This window comes from Balaenoptera borealis, assembly GCF_965194805.1.
Source record: "Balaenoptera borealis genome assembly, chromosome: 5".
NCBI classification, from domain to species: domain Eukaryota; kingdom Metazoa; phylum Chordata; class Mammalia; order Artiodactyla; family Balaenopteridae; genus Balaenoptera; species Balaenoptera borealis.
The window spans coordinates 26,016,153-26,042,822 of NC_138862.1; the positions used below are offsets into that span (position 1 = coordinate 26,016,153).

At 35.3% G+C, this 26,670-nt stretch overlaps 1 protein-coding gene across 1 annotated transcript in view; it reads left to right on the forward strand.

Annotated features, from left to right (window-relative positions):
• TMPRSS15 (transmembrane serine protease 15) overlaps positions 1 to 26,670 on the forward strand; it is a 115,760-nt gene that overhangs the window by 49,022 nt on the left and 40,068 nt on the right. The window contains exons 10-12 of the mRNA XM_082392568.1: positions 1,947 to 2,087; positions 19,619 to 19,729; positions 21,076 to 21,205. Coding sequence (XP_082248694.1) covers positions 1,947 to 2,087; positions 19,619 to 19,729; positions 21,076 to 21,205 — 382 coding nt within the window. The remainder of the gene's footprint in view (positions 1 to 1,946; positions 2,088 to 19,618; positions 19,730 to 21,075; positions 21,206 to 26,670) is intronic.

A 26,670-nucleotide genomic window follows, 5' to 3' on the forward strand; every position in this document is an offset into this window, starting at 1 on the left:
CCAGTTTAAATATTGTGAAGGTTGTATGGCTCAAGACATTGAACTGATGGAGAGAGCATTTCTCAATAAATGTAGTCACTCTTTTACAACAAGCAAAGTGAAATTACAGCAGTAGAGTAACATGTCAAACTGTATGTCACGCTTCCAATATGGGGAGTGTTTACAATGATGACAGAATGATATTTTTCTGAAGCATTCTTGGCAAACGAAGATTCATAGTTTTGAGTCAGCAGTTCCTACAAGCTGATATTAATTTACTACAATAAGCATTACACTTTAGAGACTAAAAGCTAAGAACATCCATTATGCAGTTTTCTATGCATTATGTGTACATCGTATTTCCAAAGATAGCTATTATATTATGTTTTGTTTCACTTCAAACTAGAGGAACAATTGTGTTTGTTATGCAAAATTTTTAAATGCTTTTTACTTTGTGTTTCACTATTACTTTGATTGTCTGTGTCTCTAGTACTAGCTGCTTCTATATAAGTATCTGAGAATGAGTCAAAAGTTGAGCAAGTTGATTTTTCCCTAACATCTGTTGATCATTAATTTTTTTAAATAGACATGGGGGGAAAGTGTTCTATTCTAGAGGAAATTATTATACCTAGATCATAAAATACATGTTAATATAATAAAAATCTATCAAGTATAATGGCTAATATCTACTCAATTACTACCAATTTTTAAGAAAGAAGTGTCTCTTGATAAGTCATGCACTGAACTATGAAAATACATGAAAGGTCAACTGGAATGCAGAAACAGCACACTTTACAAGTAAAAGTGTTTTATCTAACTGTGCTTTAGACCTGTATTAATTATTTCCTATAAAATCTGGCCAGATAGCTATGCAATCACATGAACGCTGCAACCAGTGGATGAAGACTCCAGAGGGCACGCACTATAGCAACGAAGGAGCAGAGTGGTGGAAAGGGTTCCCCAGCCATACTAATCCATCACCATTATGTAGGCTCTTCAGAAAAATCCCACAAAGTTCTAAAGTACAAGTTTCCTGGGAGAGGATTTTGAGAGCCACACACAGAACAAATAACAATGAAAGTCTCGGTGGGGTGAGGAGCCTTGTGCTAGCAAGAACTGAGGAACTTCAAATTTGATTTTCAATACAGTTATAAACACATTTTGAGTAGTTTTTCCATTTTCAGTTTACTCTGTCTTTCTAATAAAAATTTCAGTGTTCTCATGATCTAAGAAAAATCAATTTTTATCATTTCACCTCTTAGTATTTCCATCAATCACTGAAAAGGATCTCAGAATCATCCTTTTCAAATATGTAGGTGAGAAGTTCTTTTGATACAGAATCACTTTCAAGGATTCCAGTATATAAAATATTTAATAAAATGAATGTATTTTTAAAGTAACTGAAGCCTTTAGTTTTTAATAAAGAGTATTTTATTGTTTATGAAACCCTCAAAGCCCAGGGATTAGAGGGGAAAAAATTGAAAACCACCATTTAGGTTTGTATTATCTGTCTCTAATTAATTCATTTTTCAGATTAGGCTAGTGATTCAATTTATTAAAAAAATCAAATAAATTTAGACAAAAATTTATTAAGGGAGACTATAAGCTCTGTTATTTTATAAGGGTCTTTAAAAGCAGGCAAATAATTATTTTTCTGTGATAACATGGGCTTTGAATAGTAGTGATGCAAAGCCAGACAATATTATGAGTAATTCATCATTAAATTATAGAGCTGCAGAAACCTTCATTAATACTGGAAAAGGTCAGTAGAGAAGTTGGCTTTCCTAGAAGCAGTGCCTAAAATGTAAGAGAATGTACGCATTTACTTACATGTGGTGCTTCCTGAGCAAGCCAGGCTGCATGTTGCATACCTCTGGGAGACAGAACTGAGAAAAAGGGTATATTCCTTCTAGAGTCAAAGGATCATCTCACTGATTATTCTTTTTTTTTTTTTTTTTTTTGAGCAGCTGTGTACACAGGGCCTGGTCCAGTAAAGGACGTGTTCTCAACCACCAAGAGAATGACTGTGCTTTTTATCACTGATGATGCGTTGGCAAAAGGGGGATTTAAAGCAAATTTCACTACTGGCTATCACTTGGGGATTCCAGGTAAGTGCACTCGGGATTACATGCTGCCTTGTAACTTTTGGAGCAAAACAGTAGAAACATACAGGAGGGGAGATTTGTTCAAGATGGCAGAGTAGAAGGATGTGCGCTCACTCCCTCTTGCAAGAGCACCAGAATCACAACTAACTGCTGAACAGTCACTAACAGGAAGACACTGGAACTCACTAAAAAGATACCCCACATCCAAAGACAAAGGAGAAGCTGCAATGAGACAGTAGGAGGGGAGCAATCACAAAATCAAATCCCATAACTGCTGGGTGGGTGACTCACAAACTGGAGAACAATTATACCACAGGAGTCCACCCACTGGAGTGAAGGCTCTGAGCCCATGTCAGGCTTCCCAATCTGGGGGGCTGGCAATGGGAGGAGGAATTCCCAGAGAATCAGACTTTGAAGGCTAGCAGAATTTGACTGCAGGACTTCAACAGGACTGGGGTCAACAGAGACTCCACTCTTGGAGGGCACACACAAAGTAGTGTATGCATCAGGACCCAAGGGGAAGGAGCAGTGACCCCATAAGAGACTGGACCAGACCTACCTACTAGTGTTAGAGGGTCTCCTGAAGAGATGGGGTTGGCTATGGCTCACCATGGGGACAAGGACCCTGGCAGCAGAAGTTCTGGGAACTACTCCTTGGCATGAGCCCTCCCGGAGTCAACCATTAGCCCCACTAATGGGCCTGTAGCCTCCAGTGCTGGGTCACCTCAGGCCAAACAACCAACAGGGAGGGAACTCAGCCCCACCCATTAACAGACAAGCAGATTAAAGTTTAACTGAGCTCTGCCCACCAGAGCAACACCCAGATCTACACACCACCAGTCCCTCCCATCAGGAAGCTTGAACAAACCTCTTAGATAGCATCATCCACCAGTGGGCAGACAACAGAAGCAAGAAGAACTATAATCCTGCAGCCTGTGGAACAAAAACCACATTCACAAAAAGACAGACAAAATTAAAAGGCAGAGGACTATGTACCAGAAGAAGGAACAAGATAAAACAGAGAAAAACAATTAAATGAAGTGGAGATAGACAACCTTCCAGAAAAAGAATTCAGAATAATGATAGTAAAGATGATCCAGGACCTCGGAAAAAGAATGGAGGCAAAACTCGAGACGATGAAAGAAATGTTTAATAAAGACGTAGAAGAATTAAAGAACAAAAAAAAGAGATGAACAATACAATAACTGAAATGAAAAATACACAAGAAAGAATCAATAGCAGAATAACTGAGGTAGAAGAACGGATAAGTGACCTGGAATACAGAATGGTGGAATTCACTGCCATGAAACAAAATAAAGAAGAAGAATGAAAAGAAATGAAGACAGCCTAAAAGACCTCTGGGACAACATAAAACGCACCAACATTCACAATACAGGGGTCCCAGAAGGAGAAAAGAGAGAGAAAGGACCTGAGAAAATATTTGAAGAGATTATAGTTGAAAACATCCTTAACATGGGAAAGGAAATAGCCACGCAAGTCCAGGAATCACAGAGAGTCCCAGGCAGGAAAAACCCAAGGAGAAACACACCAAGACACATAGTAATCAAATTGGCAAATATTAAAGACAAAGAAAAATTATTAAAAGCAACAAGGGATAAATGACCAATAATATACAAGGGAACTCCCATAAGGTTAACAGCTGATTTCTCAGCAGAAAAACTACAAACCAAAAGGGAGTGGCACTGTATATTTAAAACAATGAAAGGGAAGAACCTACAACCAAGATTACACTACCCAGCAAGGACCTCATTCAGATTCGATGGAGAAATCAAAAGCTTTACAGACAAGCAAAAGCTAAGAGAATTCAGCACCACCAAACCAGCTCTACAACAAATGCTAAAGGAACTTCTCTAAGTGGGAAACACAAGAGAAGAAAAGGACCTACAAAAACAAACCCAAAACAATTAAGAAAATGGTAATAGGAACATACATATCGTTAATTACCTTAAATGTGAATGGATTAAATGCTCCAACCAAAAGACACAGGCTTACTGAATGGATACAAAAACAAGACTGTATATATGCTGTCTACAAGAGAGCCACTTCAGACCTAGGGACACATACAGACTGAAAGTGGGGGGATGGAAAAAGATATTCCATGCAAATGGAAATAAAAAGAAAGCTGGAGTAGCAATATTCATATCAGATAAAATAGACTTTAAAATAAAGAATGTTACAAGAGACAAGGAAAGACACTACATAATGAACAAGGGATCAATCCAAGAAGATATAACATTATAAATATTTATGCACCTAACATAGGAGCACCTCAATACATAAGGTAAATGCTAACAGATATAAAAGAAGAAATCAACATTAACACAATAATAGTGGGGGATTTTAACACCTCACTAACAACAATGGACAGATCATCCAGACAGAAAATTAATAAGGAAACACAAGCTTTAAATGACACAGCAGACCAGATAGATTTAACTGATATTTATAAGACATTACATCCAAAAACAACACAATAAACTTTCTTCTCAAATGCACATAGAACATTCTCCAGGGTAGATCGCATCTTGGGTCACATCAAGCCTCAGTAAATTTAAGAAAATTGAAATCATATCAAGCATCTTTTCAGACCACAATGCTATGAGATTAGAAATCAGTTACAGGGAAAAAAACCATAAAAAACACAAACACATGGAGGCTAAACAACACGTTACTAAATAACCAAGAGATCACTGAAGAAATCAAAGAGGAAATAAAAAAATACCTAGAGACCAATGACAATGAAAACACGATGATCCAAAACCTATGGGATGTAGCAAAAACAGTTTTAAGAGGGAAGTTTACAGCAATACAATCCTACCTCAAGAAACAAAAAAAATCACAAATAATCTAACCTTACACCTAAAGGAACTAGAGAAAGAAGAACAAACAAAACCCAAAGTTAGTAGAAGGAAAGAAATTATAAAGATCCGAGCAGAAATAAATGAAAGAGAAACATAGAAAACAATAGCAAAGATCAATAAAACTAAAAGCTGGTTCTTTGAGAAGATAAACAAAATTGATAAACCTTTAGCCAGACTCATCAAGAAAAAGAGGGAGATGACTCAAATCAATAAAATTAGAAATGAAAAAGGAGAAGTTACAATGGACACCACAGAAATAAAAAGCATCATAAGAGACTACTACAGGCACCTCTAGCCCAATAAAATGGACAACCTGGAAGAAATGAACAAATTCTTAGAAAGGTATAACCTTACAAGACTGAACCAAGACAAAATAGAATTTATGAACAGACCAATCACAAGTAATGAAATTGACACTGTAATTAAAAGTCTTCCAACAAACAGAAGTCCAGGACCAAATGGCTTCACAGGTGAATTCTATCAAACATTTAGAGAAGACCTAACACCCATCCTTCTCAAACTCTCCCAAAAAATTGCAGAGGAAGGAACACTCCCAAACTCATTCTATGAGGCCACCATCACCCTGATACCAAAGCCAGACAAAGATACTACAAAAAAGAAAATTACAGACCAATGTCACTGATGAATATAGATGCAAAAATCCTCAACAAAATGTTAGCAAACAGAATCCAACAACACATTAAAAGGATCATACACCATGATCAAGTGGGATTTATCCCAGGGATGCAAGGATTCTTCAATATATGAAAATTAATCAATGTGATACACCATATTAACAAACTGAAGGATAAAAACCACATGATCATATCAATAGATGAAGAAAAAGCTTTTGACAAAATTCAACACCCATTTATGATTAAAAACTCTCCAGACAGTGTGCATAGAGGGAAACTACCTCAACATAATAAAGGCCAAATACGACAAACCCACAGCAAACATCATTCTCAATGGTGAAAAACTGAAAGCACTTCCTCTAAGATCAGGAACAAGACAATGATGTCCACTCTTGCCACTGTTATTCAACATAGTTTTGGAAGTCCTGGCCATGGCAATCAGAGAAGAAAAAGAAGTAAAAAGAATACAAATTGTAAAAGAAGAAGTAAAACTGTCACTGTTTGCAGATGACATGATACTATACAGAGAAAATCCTAATGATGCCACCAGAAAACTACTAGAGCTAATCAATGAATTTGGTAAAGTTGCAGGATACAAAATTAATGCACAGAAATCTCTTGCATTCCTATACACTAACAACAAAAGATCAGAAAGAGAAATTAAGGAAACAATCCCATTCACCATTGCAACAAAAAGAATAAAATACTTAAGAATAAACCTACCTAAAGAGGTAAAAGACCTGTACTCAGAAAACTATAAGACACTGATAAAAGAAATCAAAGATGATACAAACAGATAGAGAGATATACCATGTTCTTGGATTGGGAGAATAAATATTGTGAAAATGACTATACTACTCAGAGCAATCTACAGGTTCAACGCAATCCCTATCAAACTACCAATGGCATTTTTCACACAACTAGAACAAAAAATCTTAAAATTTGTATGGAGACAAAAAAGACCCCAAATAACAAAAGCAATCTTGAGGGAAAAAAACAGAGCTGGAGGAATCAGACTTCCTGACTTCAGACTATACTACAAAGCTACGGTAATCAAGACAATATGGTACTGGCACAAAAACAGAAATATAAATCAATGGAACAGGATAGAAAGCCCAGAGATAAACTCACGCACCTATGGTTAACTAATCTATGACAAAGGAGGCAAGGATATACAATGGGGAAAAGACAGTCTCTTCAATAAGTGGTGCTTCAACAGTGGTGCTACCAAATGTAAAACTGATAGCTAGTGGGAAGCAGCGGCATAGCACAGGGAGATCAGCTCAGTACTTTGTGACCACCTAGAGGGGTGGAATAGGGAGGGTGAGAGGGAGGGAAACGCAAGAGGGAAGAGATATGGGGATATATCTATATCTATAGCTGATTCACTTTGTTATAAAGCAGAAACTAACACACCGTTGTAAAGCAATTATACTCCAATAAAGATGTTAAAAAAATATAAAATTAAAATTAAAATTGAAAAGAAAGTGGTGCGGGGAAAACTGGACAGCTACATGTAAAAGAATGAAATTAGAACACTCCCTAACACCATACACAAAAATAAACTCAAAATGGATTAAAGACCTAAATGTAAGGCCAGACACTATAAAGCTCTTAGAGGAAAACATAGGAAGAACACTCTGACATAAATCACAGCAAGATCCTTTTTGACCCACCTCCTAGAGTAAGGGAAATAAAAACAAAAATAAACAAATGGACCTAATGAAACTTACAAGCTTTTGCACAGCAAAGGAAACCATAAACAAGATGAAAAGACAACACTCAGAATGGGAGAAAATATTTGCAAACAAATCAATAGACAAAGGATTAATCTCCAAAATATCTAAACAGCTCATGCAGCTCAATATTAAAGAAACAAACAACCCAATCAAAAAATGGGCAGAAGACCTAAATAGACATTTCTCCAAAGAAGACATACAGATGGCCAAGGGGCACATGAAAAGCTGCTCAACATCACTGATTATTAGAGAAATGCAAATCAAAAATACAATAAGGTATCACCTCACACCGGTTAGAATGGGCATCATCAGAAAATCTACAAACAACAAATGCTGGAGAGGGTGTGGAGAAAAGGCAACCCTCTTGCACTGTTGGTGGGAATGTAAATTGATACAGCCACTATGGAGAACAGTATGGAGGTTCCTTAAAAAACTAAAAATAGAACTACCATATGACCCAGCAATCCCACTACTGGGCATAAACCCAGAGAAAACCATAATTCAAAACACACGTACCACAATGTTCATTACAGCACTATTTACAATAGCCAGGACATGGAAGCAACCTGAATGTCCATCAACAGATGAATGGGTAAAGAAGTTGTGGCACATATATACAATGGAATATTACTCAGCCATAAAAAGGAACGAAATTGGGTCTTTTGTAGAGACATGGATGGACCTAGAGACTGTCATACAGAGTGAAGTAAGTCAGAAAGAGAAAAACAAATATCGTATGCTAACACATATATGTGGAATCTAGAAAAATTGTACTGATGACCAGTTTGCAAGGCAGAAATAGAGACACAGATGTAGAGAACAAACGTATGGACACCAAGGGGCGAAAGCAGGGTTGGTGGTGGGGGTGGATGAATTGGGAGATTGGAATTGACATATATACAACAATATGTATAAAATTGATAACTAATAAGAACCTGCTGTATAAAAAAGTAAAATAAAATTCAAATATAAAAAAAGAAACATATAAGACTTAATTTCAATGTTTGCATTCTAGTACATTTATTCATTCTTCCTCATCTTAAAGGAAATTTTCTTCCTTCCTTTACACCTGATTAACCACTAGCTGACTTTGTTCAAAGCCGGAATCCACACTGGTTTTTCGGCAAACCTATTTGCACTTCTCTGGTGTGAGAAGAGCTGTGCATTTTGTACACTGAAGAGAGCTGTTTTAAACTATAAAGGGGGGTTATTGGCACTGTGAGGAAAGAGGATTGTCTGTCATGTTCCCTTTGCCAAGAACGCTTTTAGAGAACAGCAGGGATACAGGCAAATGAGCTGTTTGAATGCCAACAACATCCAATTAAAAAATTAACATCATTAACTTCTTGGAGACAAGCAGTGTAAATGCACTGCCATGAAGGGAGAAGGAATTTGATGCTGATACTTGCTGGGATGCACGACATTCTTACCCTATATTTTTTATTACATCAATAACATAGTCAGCAGGAAAACCAAAATCGTGACCAGCTTGCTCATCATGGAGATATCTAGATATATATGTAGATGTAGATATAGATATAGATATAGATATAAATATTTTCATTCATATATGTAAGATATAATACAACTCTGCATTCAACAGTCTATAGAGAATTTTTATAGCTTGCTTCTCCCCTTGTACTATGATTTTTTAAAATACTTCTGTCCCACAACTTAGTAGTTCTCTCTAGATGTAAATATGTCAGGAAAACAGAATACACATTCCTTCCTACATCTATCCTTCCCTTCCATAAGAGATTGTGGTCAGTTTGTCTTTAATTAAAATGTCTAGAAAAGAGGTAGGGTTGGAGCATTGTTCATCATCTGGCCTATTATCTGATCCTAGAATCATCTGTACAAATCTCTGCTCCTCTACTTACAACTGCCCTAAACCTTAGACTCCATCCCAGAAAGTTGTATGCTTTCAGCATCACTACAAATATGAAAATTGACCTGTAGCTTATATACCCTCTGTTCCTGAAAATAAGTCCTAACAATTGTTACTATCCAAGCTACTTAGGTGAGAGTAAGTGGTAGCCCAGCCAACTATCCTGTTCTTCAGAAGAATTTTGTGATGTTTTAGAAGCAACTACTTATGATTTATAAGCAACATTGACATGAATCAATCAAAAAATCCATTAGTGAAGTAAACAAAAAAATCAATTAATGAAGTATACAAACAAAAAATCAACTAGGGAAGTAAACAAACAAAAATATTAAGGCCTATGAAAGAACATACAACACCAAAGGAAAGCAATAAAGACTTTTAGATCAACAGAAAATTAGAATTCATCTCAAAATAGAGTACATGGAAAAGGAGAAAAATATAGAAAGTGATATGATTTATAATTATTTTAATTTATAAATGAGATTATTTATTTTTAAATTATACTTATAATTATTTTTCAAAATAGCAAAAAAGAAAATATATTGACATGAAAATATAGTTATGTGTATAAATATATAATGGATAAATTATATATTATACATTATGTATAAATATAATGTATAAGATATATAGAGATAGAGAGAGATAGATATAATGTATAAAAATCAGAAATTAACTTAGAGGAGAAGTAAATCACTGCCTTGGAAAATATTAATCAAGACAATTTTGAGACTACCATTATGAATTGTCAGTATTCTATCCCTATGGCCACCTTTTGGAGAGGAATTTCTTGTTGAAACTCTACCACAACCAGATTATTATTTCTGACTTGATCAGAGGTTTTTGTTAATGGTGTGAACTGCACAGTTTATTTTGCACACCTATTCATAAACTCTGGCACCAAAATACCACATTGTCACAAAAATGCAGCACAAAAGCATGATCAAGTAAGCAAAAACAATAGGTAAAGAGATGGAAAAATGTGGGAGTCTGTGATGGGCATACAGGAAAAAGACCAGCCCACAAGCTGAAAATAATAGAACCAGTTGAAACTAACACTGAAAGGTGTAATGGGAAAAAACGATATACTTTCTAGATCTGATTAAAGTGACTGAAAAATCATGAAGTCTCATTGCTTACTGTAAAAAATTTATAAGCAGAAATCAGTGTTGTAACATTTCCTGTTTAAAATTTTTAATTTCAAGAGGGAAATTTTTCAGCAAATTTTTTAAGGAGAATAAACAGAATCATTTTTCAAAGATGTCAAAAATCAGTTCAGCTTTATATTTTAGTCATTTTATGGTGAATATTTAAAAACAGCGGAGTGACATTTCTAAATTTTTGAGGAGAAACTTCTGCAATAAAAAATGTATAGACATCAATATCACTCATATTTGAATGCAATATAATTAAGTGCTCAGTTCTATAAAGTATTTTAAAATAGAGCAAGCAAATACGTAATAGTTATTCTCTTGGAGGGGAGGGCTTCCCAACTTTTTTCCAAGGATGTCATGGAGGAAACTTTTGAGAAATACTATATATTTTTTAAATTTATTATAATTTTATTTGTTATTACAATAAAATTTATTTTTCAACATTTATTTCTAGTAAGTATAAAAACACAAAATAAACTAAGAACTTGTAGCACATTATATTAACTGCAACTCTAATTAATTATTAGCTGTTTAATATTGTTCCATATCTATTCACCAAATTAAAATGAACTGCAAACATAAGCTATTTTTTTTTTTTACTTTCTTTTTTTTATTGAAGTATAGTTGATTTATTATACTGTGTTAGCTTCAGGTGTACAGCACAGCGATTCAGTTATATATACTACATATATATCTATTTCTTTTCAGATTATTTTTCCTTATAGGTTATTACAAAATATTGAGTATAGTTCCCTGTGCTATACAGTAGGTCCTTGTTGGTTATCTATATATTTTACATATAGTAGTGTGTATATGTTAATCCCAACCTCCTAATTTATCCCTCCCCACCAACCCCCTTCCCCCTTTGGTAAACGTAAGTTTGTTTTCTATGTCTGTGAGTCTCTTTCTGTTTTGTAAATAATTTCATTTGTATCATTTTTTAATTTTTTAAAATTTTTATTGGAGTAAGCGTGATTTACAATGTTCTGTTAGTTACATAGAAAATCCTAAAGTTGCTACCAGAAAACTACTGGAGCTCATGGATGAATTTGGTAAAGTTGCAGGATACAAAACTAACACACAGAAATCCTTTGCATTCCTATACATTAACAACAAAAGGTCAGAAAGAGAAGTTAAGAAAACAATCCCATTCACCATCGCACCAAAAAGAATAAACTTATGTATCAGTTTTTTAGATTCTACATATAAGCGATATCATATGATATTGGTCTTTGGCTGAGAAGTACTATATTTTTAAAGAAATGAAGATGAATAGTAAAACCAACTGAACTAATGAGATAAGAAAACTAATAGCTCTAACCAATAAGGGAGTGAATTTATTTACAAATCCAAACAACTGAAATAATTATTGAGCATTCCACCATCTGCAAAAGTGAAAGCATCTTGAAATGAAATTTTAGAGAAATAGTAGGTCTTTAAAGCCGTATTTTAAATTGTGAGAGAAAGGGGAGGAAAGAAGTGGAAAGAGAATAGGTTGGGAAAAGGAAGGCAGCAACATCTCTTCTATTAAAAATATTACAGTTACTAGCTTTTATTAGAGTCTTATAATAAGATAAATACATTAGGATTTTGAAAAATAGTACAAGAAATTTCCCTTCAAGATAAAAGCCAAAAGAATGTAATCTATGGCTTCCAACAAAAAATAGATTGGAGATTTATGGCATAGGTGTTGCTTATATTTGTTTGCCCTTTCACTAGATTTCAGTTACTATGATTATGTTATTTAGGTAATAAATCATTTAGAGAAAATTCCCTCAACTGAAGCTAAAATGGAGTCTTCCATGACCATCACTGTGTGCTGAATATGCTGGGAATGTGGTTTCACATCCCTCCTGGCCACAGGACAGATGCTGCTGGAGAGTAGAAAATGGAGGGATTGAGTCATCATCAACACAGTCTTCTCCCAGAGAGATTTTTACACCAAAAGGCTGAAAAGCAATTACAGAAACAGGGAATTGGCAGTGGCAGATAATCACGCTGGTAACGGAAAGAGAGATTAGGCACACATATCTGTTTATATTGGTTCTCTGCTTTGCTGGTCATTTTAGGAAAAAGGGATCAAAGGAATATCATAAATTTGCAGCATGTATGTGCTTCATTTATCTTCTGAGATATTTTAGGGACACCTTCCAAAGCATTCAATTGATGAGTAAAACAATTGTATAACATATTTTTGTATCTCCTTTCTTTATCTTAGTTTTCACATTTTATTTACATTAAACTAGAGTATACGAAATATAGGCTTATTAAGATCACTCTCCTCTGAATGTCCCTTCATTGCTCTTTTCTGAATATCAGAATCTTAATTTGGAATTCCATAGTGCTTATCTGGCAACTGTGGAAGTGGCAGCTGATTACATTTAGGGGTTTAGAGCCCTCCCCAGATTGTGTGGCATGTGCCTTAGAGATCAATTCAGTTCCATTAAAACCAAGCATATGTTGACTAAATGAGGCAGGGCTACTGGAGACTTCATAAAAAGGAGATGGGAAAATTCAGTTCTTAGCAATATTTTTTTTCTCTCTCTCACTATGGGCATAAAATTATCAGAAATAAGACATCAGAGGCCACAGAGAGTTAAACTTTTGGATTAAAGACTTCTTAATGAAGCCGAACTGTTATATGTTGCAAAGAATCAGAATTCAGTTCATGCACGTAAAGGGAAATTTTGAAAGTGTTTATTTACACTTCTCCTCAGAATTTGCCATTCTTTTCAGTTCAGCAGCAGTAGATTGTTTTGCTCCATACAGCATTTTTTCATCCAATGTATTCATCTTATAGAAATAGGTTAATTTTTCCATGTTCATACAGTATTAACAGCTTTGACTAGAGCACAAAAATGAATTACAATTTTCAGATATTTATACATGTTTTCATTCATATTTTTATTCAGATATTTAAATTTTCATTCAATGGATATGTGTTTTCCAATAAAATATAGCCTGGCTATACTAGTAAAAGAGTAAAATTATTAATAAATTATCTATTATTAAATTATTGATATTGAAAACTCATTTTTACATAATGACTTTAACAAACTATGAAAACAAAGTAATGGGATAATATAAAAATGACTAGCTGTGACTAACATTCTATAAGTATATTATGATATTTGATTATGGGTACATAATTAGGCCATCAGGTTTTAAAATAAATATAATATATATTAAGTACAGATTTAAAATAGAATATATAAATTCAAAAACATATATACCTAGTTTTAAGTATTCCTGTTTGCTAAATGAAAATTAACACTAGAAAGATTAAAATATAAATTCAGTTAAAACATTAATGCTTGCCTGTAGAGTAAGTAGCTGTCTTTTCCAATTTATCATCTCACTGACCTGGTTTAAAAATATGTGTTTATGAAATAAATTGATAATTACATTTACAAGAACCTCCCTAATAGTATTATACTTGATATATGTAACCTACTCACATTGGATAAAGATTTGTAGAAACAACCAGCCCAGTCATGCCTTCCTTAAAGTATTTTTTATTAAAGTAACTTAAATTTGGATTGAAAAAACATAGACTTCATCAAAGTTTAAAATAACCTATACAAATAGCTCCAATTATTGTTGTGAGATACCCAGAGGAAAGGATTATGTGTGATTTCTTGCATTATCTGGAGGGGAAAGTCACACAGCCAGAACATAGAAGTAAGAATAGTAACTTAAAAATATCAATGAAAAGGACGATTTCTAAATGTTACTATCAATACTTTGCTGTTAAGGATAAAATTTATTCTTCATTCAATGTATTCATATTGGTATACTAAATGCATTTAATTTTTTAAAAATTTACTCTCATGATATACCTAAGACATAAGTGGTACTTATCCTATTTGACAGTAAAGGAAACTGAGTTTCTGAAAGACTAATTTATTTGCCCAGGGTCAAAAATAAATAAAAAGGAAGTGGCTAGTATTGTACTGGCACAAAAACAGAAATATAGATCAATGGAACAGGATAGAAAGCCCAGAGATAAACCCACGTACATATGGTCACCTTATTTTTGATAAAGGAGGCAAGAATATACAATGGAGAAAAGACAGCCTCTTCAATAAGTGGTGCTGGGAAAACTGGACAGCTACATGTAAAAGAATGAAATTAGAACACTCCCTAACACCATACACAAAAATAAACTCAAAATGGATTAAAGACCTAAGTGTAAGTCCAGCCACTATAAAACTCTTAGAGGAAAACATAGGCAGAACACTCTATGACATAAATCACAGCAAGATCCTTTCTGACCCACCTCCTAGAGAAATGGAAATAAAAACAAAAATAAACAAATGGGACCTAATGAAACTCAAAAGCTTTTGCACGGCAAAGGAAACCATAAACAAGACGAAAAGACAACCCTCAGAATGGGAGAAGATATTTGCAAATAAAGCAACTGACAAAGATTTAATCTCCAAAATATACAAGCAGCTCATGCAGCTCAATATCAAAAAAACAAACAACCCAATCCAAAAATGGGCAAAAGACCTCAATAGACATTTCTCCAAAGAAGATATACAGATTGCCAACAAACACATGAAAGAATTCTCAACATCATTAATCATTAGAGAAATGCAAATCAAAACTACAATGAAGTATCACCTCACACCAGTCAGAATGGCCATCAACAAAAAATCTACAAACAATAAATGCTGGAGAGGGTGTGGAGAAAAGGGAACCCTCTTGCACTGTTGGTGGGAATGTAAATTGATACAGCCACTATGGAGAACAGTGTGGAGGTTCCTTAAAAAACTAAAAATAGAACTACCATACGACCCAGCAATCCTACTACTGGACATATACCCTGGGAAAACCATAATTCAAAAAGACTCATGTACCATAATGTTCATTGCAACTCTATTTACAATAGCCAGGACATGGAAGCAACCTAAGTGTCCATCAACAGATGAATGGATAAAGAAGATGTGGCACATATACACAATGGAATATTACTCAGCCATAAAAAGAAACGAAATTGAGTTATTTGTAGTGGGGTGGATGGACCTAGAGTCTGTCATACATAGTGAAATAAGTCAAAAAGAGAAAAACAAATACCATATGCTAACACATATATATGGAATCTAAAAAAAAAAAAAAGATCATGAAGAACCTAGGGGCAGGATGGGAATAAAGATGCAGACCTACTAGAGAATGGACTTGAGAACACAGGGACGGGGAAGGGTAAGCTAGGACAAAGTGAGAGAGTGGCATGGACATATATACACTACCAAATGTAAAACCGATAGCTAGTGGGAAGCAACCACATAGCACAGGGAGATCAGCTCCGTGCTTTGTGACCACCTAGAGGGGTGGGATAGAGAGGGTGGAAGGGGGGGAGACGCAAGAGGGAAGACATATGGGGATATATCTATATGTATAGCTGATTCACTTTGTTATAAAGCAGAAACTAACACACCATTGTAAAGCAATTATACTCCAATAAAGATGTTAAAAAAAAAAAAAAAAAGGAAATGGCTAAGCTGCAGATCAAACCAGTCATATGATTCCAGAGCTTATGTTTTAACCACCACTCAAATAAGTAAATTTTATCTTCATAATTCATAGCATCAATTTTTATTTTTCAAATCAATAGAGTTACCATCAGCCAATCAACTGCCTAATTTTTAAATGTTTTTTTGAAATCATACTTTTAAAGATTTCTTTGTATTGCATTAACTCTATTACTAAGGTTCATACTGATTTTTGAGGCATATCACTCATTTAACATAAATTAATTCACTTAACGTTTAACAAATATCTACTGATTTCCTACTTTGTTCCAGACATTTTGTCAAGTCCTAAGCATATAAAATGAAGAACCAAGGCATAAGGGTATTACAGATAGTACATTGTACATTCAATTTAAAGAACAGACTCGATGAGAATATAAACAGATAAAACTTTATTTTTCTCTACTTACTTTATTTCAAATCTCTCTTTTTATTCTGGGATATTTCAGGCAGATCTCTTCATTTTTCCAGTTATTTTAGGTATGCAATTTTCTTAAATGGGTAATTAAACCTCACTTTTAGGTATTAAAATGTACAGTCAAATACAACATCAAAACTTTAATATCATCTAAGTCACAGCTCTTTTTTTTTAATCTCCCAACGCAGGCACAAATCTTGGCCCAATAACTTAAAGTAGAAGAAGGTGGAAATATTGTCTTTAACTTACTTCTCACCTTCTTTCCCTTCCATCTTCCCATAGCTCCAGTGTTGGAAGAGAGGCAGAAAAGGATAATCTTCTACACTGTAGTTTTCTTTCAGCTAACAGTAGCTCCTGGACAAATGCTAACTCTTTTGTAGAACAGAGTTGTGGGTTCTTTGGCGTGTTCCTCTCCCCACTCCCCAGGACCACTGCACAGTAGGCATGGGTAGTACACTACTTACACTTGTGATCTCTTATAATCCTGCTTTGCTCCTAATCCCCACCAGCCAGGCTTCATTCCCGCACTTATTTGTGCTGGAGCCAGCTTGTCCTGACAGGCAGCTGTCACTCAATTATCTTTCCCAGTGTCCATGTGGCCAAAAGGAAGCTCATGCACTGCCCTGCACATGGAGAAAATGCAGGTTTTTTCTACTGCCACCCTCTCCCTTACACCTAACTATCATCAAGGAAAGTTCTAGCCAAATGTCTGGCTTCTAAATTCATTACACAGGAAGTGAGTACTAATCTTTATTTATATAGCAATCTACCCACAAAATTTAGGACACTAAAGTTACCATCTCCCATGAAATTTTTCACTATACTTCAGTTTAGTCTGGTATTTTTCAAAAAGTGTATCATGAAATCAATTTATTGAGTTTTGGCCAGCATTCTTTGTTATGGAGCAAAATGGATGGAATGGGATGGAATAGAATAGAATAGAGTAGAGTAGAATAGAATAGAATAGAATAGAATAGAATAGAATAGAATAGAATAGAATAGAATAGAATAGAATAGAATAGAATAGAATGGGATGGGATGGGATGGGATGGGATGGGATGGGATGGGATGGGATGGGATGGGATGGGATGGGATGGGATGGGATGGGATGGGATGGAATAGAAATAACAGAACAAAGAGTAAATTTTAATTTAGTTACGTGCACACACACTCACACACACACATATACACATTGGGGTGTGCCCTAGAGTATGATTTAAAATATGTATTTTTACTGTGGTCCCAGCTGAAAAAAGTATCTGAAAGTCCCTGCACTAGTCCCATGTAAGCACTAGCCCTTATGACTCTGCAGCATAATAAACTTTCAGCTGGGGAGTGAGATGGCCTCTCTTCTTTAAGGCAACCCAGTATGAATTGGTTCTCTTGGGGCACCCTTCACTTGGTTTTCTGGATGGCAACTTCCTCCCATCTTGCACATGAAAACACTCTTCCTTAAGACCCTTATTTAGTCTTTTTCTAGAAAAAAACTCGAATCCTCTTTTTCATAGCTGGAAATAGGTGATAGCTAGAAATTTATATTCGCTGGACTAGTTTTGGTAATTTTTAAAGTATTAGTATGGCTACATTTAGTACCTCTCTTTAGAACATAACAGTATTTGTCAATGCTCACAGATTTGGGGCTACAACCTAGATTCTAAAGCAACAGAAATTATTCCTTTCAGGTGTCATTACATTTGGTCATCATAAATTGAGAAAGTCTCTATGGAGACCAGTATCATTTGTTTTTGAAACCATTTTAACATGAATCGTGTATCTATGAAAGCAGTACAGTATAGTAGTTAATGATTAATATTCACTAATAGCTTTTAAAATACAGGTTTCCCTGTTCCTTTTTTTTTTTTCAAGTGCTTTTTCTTCCCCATTATTATTGTGCGTGCACCACGTAGGGGAAGAAACTTCAAGCTTCTCCATACCCAACTACTATTTCCTTTCTCAGAGGGTCCAAATCCCGTGTGGCCCCAACAGAGATCCTAATATCAGGATGTAGCTACCCCTCCCAAGTCATAATCAGAAAACAACTTGAGGAAAGCAAACCCCTCTTTTCCAGTGAGACAAAAGCTCTCCCAGGGCAAAAGTCCTTAAGATTTAAACAAACATTTCCAGGAAACATAGTTCTCACTCCTTTTAAACAATGAGTATTTCAAGTAGACATCTTTCTGCACAACTCAAATTCTGGAAAAAACTACCGGATCTACTCAGTTCCTTCCTTGTCCAGCCTCTTCATTTTCCTTCTGTTTCTTTATGTCCAAGCACATTCCCATGACTCCAACCCTGCTTTTCTTGTTTAGATCTCCATTCCTACCTCCCTTCAAATTACTACTATTGCAGGTTCCATTTCTTTAGATGACTTTTTTTCCCATCTCATCACGTTTTTTTGTTTGTTTTTTTAAATTAATTAATTAATTAATTAATTATTTTTGGCTGTGTTGGGTCTTCGTTTCTGTGTGAGGGCTTTCTCCAGTTGCGGCGGGTGGGGGCCACTCTTCATCGCGGTGCGCGGGCCTCTCACTATCGCGGCCTCTCTTGTTGCGGAGCACAGGCTCCAGACGCGCAGGCTCAGTAGCTGTGGCTCACGGGCCCAGTTGCTCCGCGGCATGTGGGATCTTCCCAGACCAGGGCTCGAACCCGTGTCCCCTGCATTGGCAGGCACACTCTCAACCACTGCGCCACCAGTGAAGCCCCTCATCACGTTTTAATCAAGCTCACTGCTTCCAGCCTGGTCCAACTTTGATCCCACCAAAAGGCCCCTTCCACATTTCTATATAATAAAGGTTTGGAGGTATCATTTGGATGGTAAAACCAAGAGATCTCTCTATGCTTGTGTAACATGCCAGTGGTTGTTACTTGTATTGGCCTGGCCAAAAAGTTTGTTCGGGTTTTTCCATAACATCCTATGAAAGAACTTTTTGGCCAGCCCAATGTGTTCATTTGGGTTGGAAGAATTTGAGACTCACAGAGATGGTGCGGGAGAGGTATGTCCAAAACCTCTCAGCCATCTCTTGGAAGTGCCCTGCCCTCTGCTGCAAAGGAGATGCTTAAGGTTTTATACACGCTCTTCTTAAGCCATGCCTCTGGCTTTGACAGAACTATTGCAGAAACATTCTAAGCAGTAAGTGTGCAGTCATAGTCAACATCACAGCCAGCTTTAACTATGCACTGTGGCTAATCACAGGATGTTTAAAGAGGCAGAAATGAGATGGGTACTCTAGAACTGTCTATTTGTCATTTTTTTATCCTATACAGTACATATTTTTTCCCCATAGAGCCCTGCAAGGAAGACAATTTTCAGTGTAAGAATGGACAGTGTGTCCCGCTGGTGAATCTCTGTGACAGTTTTCCACACTGTAAGGATGGCTCAGATGAAGCGCATTGTGGTACGTTTTGTTTTTAGGAAAATACTTTTTATCAGCTTAACCTCTACATTTGGATTCTACAGACGTGAAAGGAAGATTATGACTATATTTATTAGGACATATTTTGGCACTCTGAGGTTATGATCTCCTGGTGATTTCAGCACCGCTGTCACCATTCTGGTTAGAACAAAAGCCAACATGCAAACTCTTGTTTCTGTTTGTTTGTTTGTTTAAACTTGACTACATTTAATAACTTTAAGTCTAAGGCAACCCATCTTCAGGTAAAAAGCATAAAATACCACAGAGAGACAACAGCCCACACCAGGCACCCTAGCGTCACTCTTATTAACTGTTATACTCGGTACCTTGCCTACACACAGAGGCACCCTCATGCTCATCTATAACTGTCTTTCTCAGACTTGTTCCTTCACATGCTTGATTCTTCAGCATCTACTACTCTACCTGCCTGCGACTTCTGCCCAGCCCCACTCCAGATCTCTATCACATTAGGAGTCATGGCTGCTTTTACTCTGTCTTACTTTTATTTCAGAGCACATACTTAATGCTATCTATGATGTGCCATGCATTGTAACTAAGTGCTGTAAAACGATCTTAACGTAATTAGAATTAACTCTATTTCAGTCATGAGAAAGCTGAGGCTTGGAGGAGTTAAGGGGCTGCCAAAGATCACACACCTAGCAGGGGCTAGAGCTGTGTTTCCAGCCTAAGTCTGTCTAATTCTAAAGTCCATGCTGTTATTCTTTTTATAATAGGGGAAAAAATGTAAACATAACATTCACTTACAGAATTACAATATGGTGTCTGTGGGTAAAACTATGATGGGTGATATTTTATCTGTTTGATAAACTAGCTTAGCTTAACCCAATCCCCACTTAGCCACTAATGGCCTTAACACTCTATCCAAAATGGTTGTAAGATGAAGGGCAAGATGACGGAAACCAAACAGCAAAAGAATAAGGGCAAAGAAAATAGCTTCTGGAGAAAGAAGTAGGAAAAAAAAATGCTTACAGTTATTCCTGAACTTAAGTTTTCCTTCTTTTAGAGAACACATTTGTAAGATATTCTCTTCAAAAAGCTTTATTTTCTGTTTATTTGCTGTATTGGTATGCAGTGAACTTGTATATCTCTGCCCTTTCCCTTTTTATTAGTCATATGAAAGAGCAAAATTAGGTCTACCGAATTTATCTTTTTCAACTTAAGACTTCCAGCATACTGTTACGAAAAATTACATACTATCAACCTCTAAACTCTAAATGTTAAGAACATTGTATGTTTAGTTTAGAGTCCATCATTTCCTTTTATCAACTTAGGTCACAATGACCCTATGTATGATCTAATCTCTTTAGTGCGTCTCTTCAATGGCACGACAAACCGTGGTTTGGTGCAGTTCAGAATCCAGAGCATATGGCATGTAGCTTGTGCTGAGAACTGGACTACCCACATTTCAAATGATGTTTGTCAGCTGCTGGGACTAGGGTAAGTAATTCTACCAGCTCTCTCTTAAATTATTCTCAAGTTTTTTTATGGGTTTTAAATTGGGTTTACTAAGAAATTTAAAATTTATGGAAGTTATGAATTTAGAAAATACACATGATCAAAAGGAAGAAAATAAAAAACTTGCCTAACCCCATTCTCAAACAACAACCACGGTTAATAACCTTTTTATAAATATTACATAAATATAAGTATGTAGAAATAGTATATTACAAAATCATACAAAATACCATATTATGCTCTGTCTTGTAGCCTACTTACACATGAACATTTCTCATGTCCTTAAATATTTTCTTTAGATTATTATTTTTAAGAAAAGGAAATATTCCATTTTATGCTATAGTATAATGTATATAACTAATCACAAGGGTAACGCAGAGAACACGCTTTTGCTGTATCTTTGCGACATGTTCATAATAGTTCTTTCAGATTTGTATCAGTATAATTATTGTGAGAAAGAATATGCAAAATTACAAGACTTAATTCAAGTGACAATTCCGTATTAATGATTCACCAAAAATTTACTTTACATCCCAGTTTAATATCATAATATGTTACATCAAATATATAAGTTCACCATATTCATTTTTTACCTTCCCATCAGTCTCAAAAGTGATGAGGTGCAAAATGGTGGGTGATAAGTAGTAATAATTTATTTCATTTAAGCTGTATACTCTGTCAACTCTAATTCACCATTCTGATCCTTTGGTATTCATGATTTGAGAGATTTAACCATATTGGGTCACATATGGTTATTTATCACTCATAGCACTATATTATTTACCGGGTTGGCCTGTAAACTAAGAAGTCTATAAATGTAAGACCCATTTCTATTTTATCCATTATTGCATTGCTAATTTCTAGACTTATCCTTGTTTCAAAATACAGGTGCTAAAAAATATTTGTTGAAGCAATAAATTATTCTTTATATATAAGTATATATGTAAATATAAATATAAATATTTCTAGCTAAATAAATGTATGCCAGAAGTATACATTTGCCAGTTATAAATCATTATAATTTCCTTTCTGCCTTGAACTGGAGAATTGTTTTCTAATTTATTTTAGAAGATTACATAAAATTACAAAGGAAAATAATTTAAGTCCACATCCACCTATACTCCCAGCATTTCCAAGTTATCTCAGCTATTTCTAGTTCATCAAAATCAAAGGTAACTGATTGCTTTCCTCTTAAGGGGCCCTTCTTTCTGATTAGTAATTCATAAAGTCATCATGCTATACACAGATTTTTGAAATTTATTTCAAAATGTTTATTTTTTAACCCAAAACATATTTTCCACTAGAAATAATGTTAGTGCAGTGGTTAGATCCTGGTTTAGCCCATAATAGCCGTTTAATTTCTAGTAGACTTGGAGAGTTATATTGATTACCAGTGCCAAAAATAGCACCTAACCACCACATAGAGATATTTTACAATAGGAAAATGTGTTGAGGTCCCAGTCAGAGCGTCAGAAATGCTCTATAACTTCTTGGATACTAGAAGTTGGATAACTACTAGTTGGATTGAGAGCTTTCAGCTCCCTTTACCTCCCGAAATGCTGTTCCTTCAGAATGGGAACTCCCCAGCTCCAAGTCTCATGCAAGTGATGTCATCCTCATCAGGAAGGCAGTTCCTATCAAATCCAAATGGAGGAAGTGAGTTTTACCATCCATCATGTAAATAATCATCAATTTGGTTTATGTGTATTATTTGGAAACCTTGCAATTTATATATATTTATCCCTTTTATTATACATTATCGTTTGTGTTCTAACAAAAACCCTTTTAACCTGGGGAGCTTTGAGACATAAAGAGTCTTGGAGGAGGGTAGGTTAGGGGAAATAATGTTTTTTGATGAGGAATCAACAAAACACTGAAACGGACAACTGTTTATCCCCACTTCAAGTAAAGCACTGGATACGTGGCGCTGACTCCAGGTTCCTACTTTAGTGTTGAGTTTAGTTCAATAGCAAGTTCATGCAGGTGAGACCCTAGGAAGTCCTTTGCTTCCACTACTAAACTTGCCAGTAATGCTGAGGAGCTATTTTATAGACTCAGAAACTTAGTAAAGTTTAGACTGAGGAGATGGGTTACTTGACCTTGTGTCCACAATTGATGAATCTTAATGCCCTGGATGATTGGGCTTTTACTACACAGGAGCTTGAGTTCCAATTCTTCACCTAAGCATCACTATATGCTTATAAACACAGGTGTTCTTTCCACTGTGGTTTGTGAATCTTAGCTGAATTATCTCCTCGAGGATAGACCGGGGTTAAGATGAATCATTTACAAAGATCAAAGTGATTGATATCTTCTTTGGCAGAAATATTTTGAATGCATTTGAATAAAATTTGTTGGGTGATTACATAATGCTGATTCCTTCAGTTGCATGAGAGAACATATTGGAAAGGAAACATTTATCTTTATTATTTTTTAATAGTTGCGAAGATAAATATATTCTTTTATTTACTCCCAGATCGGAAATCTAAGCATTGGTAATGAATGATATTGGGCCTTGTCTTCAGATGAATGAGACATAGTTTTTGCTCTAAATGCTTATGTGGTGGAGATAGACACATAAATAAGCTGATTCACTTTGTTATAAAGCAGAAACTAACACACCATTGTAAAGCAATTATACTCCAATAAAGATGTTAAAAAAAAAGAATTACAACATAATGTGATAAATACAATGTGCTATAGGAGAATCTATACTCAATTTGGGCATGTCAGGAAAGGCTTTCTAGAAAATGGCCTGAGCTGTGTGGCTGACAGCCAATTCCACACAACTATCTATTTACATGTTTTTCCCCAACCAGATTTTACTCTCTAGTTCACTGACCTCATTTCTAATGACTCACGGTCCTTCCAGATGGAGACAGGGACAGAGGACTAGATTTTTTTAGTGTGTGAAAAACGAGTAGTACATCCCACTCTTGGATACAATATTTTTCGTAAAGGTCAGGCGTCTTGTTTTCTTCAGAAATGAGTCAGGTATTCTCTGCAAAGACTTTAATCTTTGGCCCTGCACTTATTAAATAGGCTCCATAGTGCTCTAGTAATTGAAAGAAAGTTAGAGCCTTAATGAGAATTTGTCTAGAGTGGTGCACGGTAATGAAAGAAAACTTGGCGAGTTGAAAATGATGTGTTTGGTACAGTGGGAAGTAATTTAGGAGTCAATTTATTAAAAAGGCACTGTAGTCCCTCAAGATTATTTATTCAGATAGGGTACAAAATACAATTCCCCACAGATTCTAGTAAATCATATGAGGCAGATTTCATCAGCCTTTCCTTTTCTAAATGAAACGTTTTCATTCCCTGCCATTGATAGCTGCATAAGCAAAAAGTACTTTGAATAACATTTTCGTGTCTCTGATCAAAGTATGAAAGAAAACATTTTACACTGATGCAAGAATAAATGTTAAGGAAACTTAGAGTAGTGATTTTTAAAATGGTATTTCCTAGGAAAGCACACTACCCTGTTACTAACCCAGTAAATGAACTATGCAGTTGTTTTGCCCTGCTAAGTGATTAAAAATGAGAAGTCATCAGGTCTGTACAGCTCTACAAAATTCAGGAAATACTAATGTTTTAAAAATAGAGTTAGTTATATGTATCCCCATGAGGCAGCCGTATGAGGAGCTGGAGTTAATTTTTAAATCGCATAATAGTCCTGGCTAGATACCTTCAGTTCAAATATCAGAAACATTAAGTTGAGCCTCTCATTCTGAAACCGCGAATAAGAAACAGAATTACTTCAATGTTCTTCCATTTCAGAGGTGTTTCAAAAATTTTGGGGGTGGGGTGGTGAGGGGTAAAATTTTTTTTAATTAACGTGCCAAATAAATAGAGCATGATAATTTAATTTCCTGTGTAAGCACTACAGCAAATTTGTATTCACAATTTAGCACTAAAAATAGGTTCCTGGAAAACTGAAAATAGAACCCGTGTTTCCTATTAGTTTAAGGAATTGGTAGAAAAATAATGCTCCTCTTCTTGACTATATTTTCTGTCAGTGTCCCCAAATTTTCAACTATGTGGGAAAAAGCCTTAACATAAATAAAACAACAACAAAGATTAGATATAGGAATTAATAGAAAAAATATAACTACTACATTCAACTTTAAATGATTTCTTTTTATTTGCTAACTTGACACAAAAATAAGTAAATAATATTTTCTGTTATTTTTAAATTTTAATTTACAAGTCCAACACCAAAGGAAATTTTAATTTTAGTCTTAGCTATGTCCCTAGGGTGGGATGAGTGAGGCAGTGAGCTGCTCGAGTAGGGGGAGCTGGGGGGAGGGGGAGAAAAGAAATTTTATTTTACTTGGTTTAACTCACCTAGCTAAAAAGCTCATCATTTGCCAGAATTACAATTTATAACTGATGGGTTTTTTTTTTCCTGTTTTAGAATTAGAAATGCATTAATTAAAAGTAAGTAAAGAGAAAATAATAGCAAACTGCTGTAATTGTGTAACTTCCTAAGATTCATCTTAAGCTTATTATCTAACAGGGTTGGGGAAAACACAGTGGCTAGGTAATTACATCTGCTATGGGCAAGGGCATGAAAGCAAGTGTACCACCATACCACTGATTTGTAATCCAGAAGCTAGATCAGCAGCTCCCAGACCTGGTGATGCATTACAATCACCCGGTCATGGTCCCAGACATTCAGATTCAGGGTGGTCTAGGTCAGTGGTTCCCAGTGTGTGATTTTAGAAGCAAATTAGTAACTGAATCACTTTGCTGTACAGCAGAAATTAACACAACTTTGTAAATCAACTATACTTCAATAAAATGAATTAAAAAAAAAAAAAGAAGCAAACTAACAGCATCTGCAACACCTGGGATGCATGTATACAGATGCATATTCTGGAACCGCCACCTCAGACCCACTCGTCCGAAAGTCTAGAGCAGGGCACAGCAATCTGCGTTTGAATAGCTCTTCAGGTGATTCTGCTGTTCACTGAAGCTTGAGAACCACTATCTAGGGTAGATGTCCTTAACCTTCTTTTGTGTGTGTCATGGGCATTTTTGGCAGTCTGGTGAAACTTGCCAACCTCTTCTTAAGTTCATATTTTTGCATAAAGTAAAATACACATAATTACAAAGAAAATTCATTACTCTGAAAAAAGTTATCAAAGTATTAAAAACACAGTGTGGTATTATATATTTCTCTATTAACGTTGTAAATAAGATATACTGGTGATTCCAATGATTATTGTACTATCAAAAATGAGCATAAATGATATTTTTACAGTTATACAGTAACTGCAGTGTGATCTGAAGATATCTGCAATTTGTTTTGGTGGCAAAAGTATAGGTGTTTCGAATAATATTGTGGTTAGTCACCTGAATTTGTATCAGAAGAAAAGACTATATTTCAATTAGAGGTTAGTAAAAATAAAGATGTCATTATTTCTCCTCCAACTATAAGCCCCCTA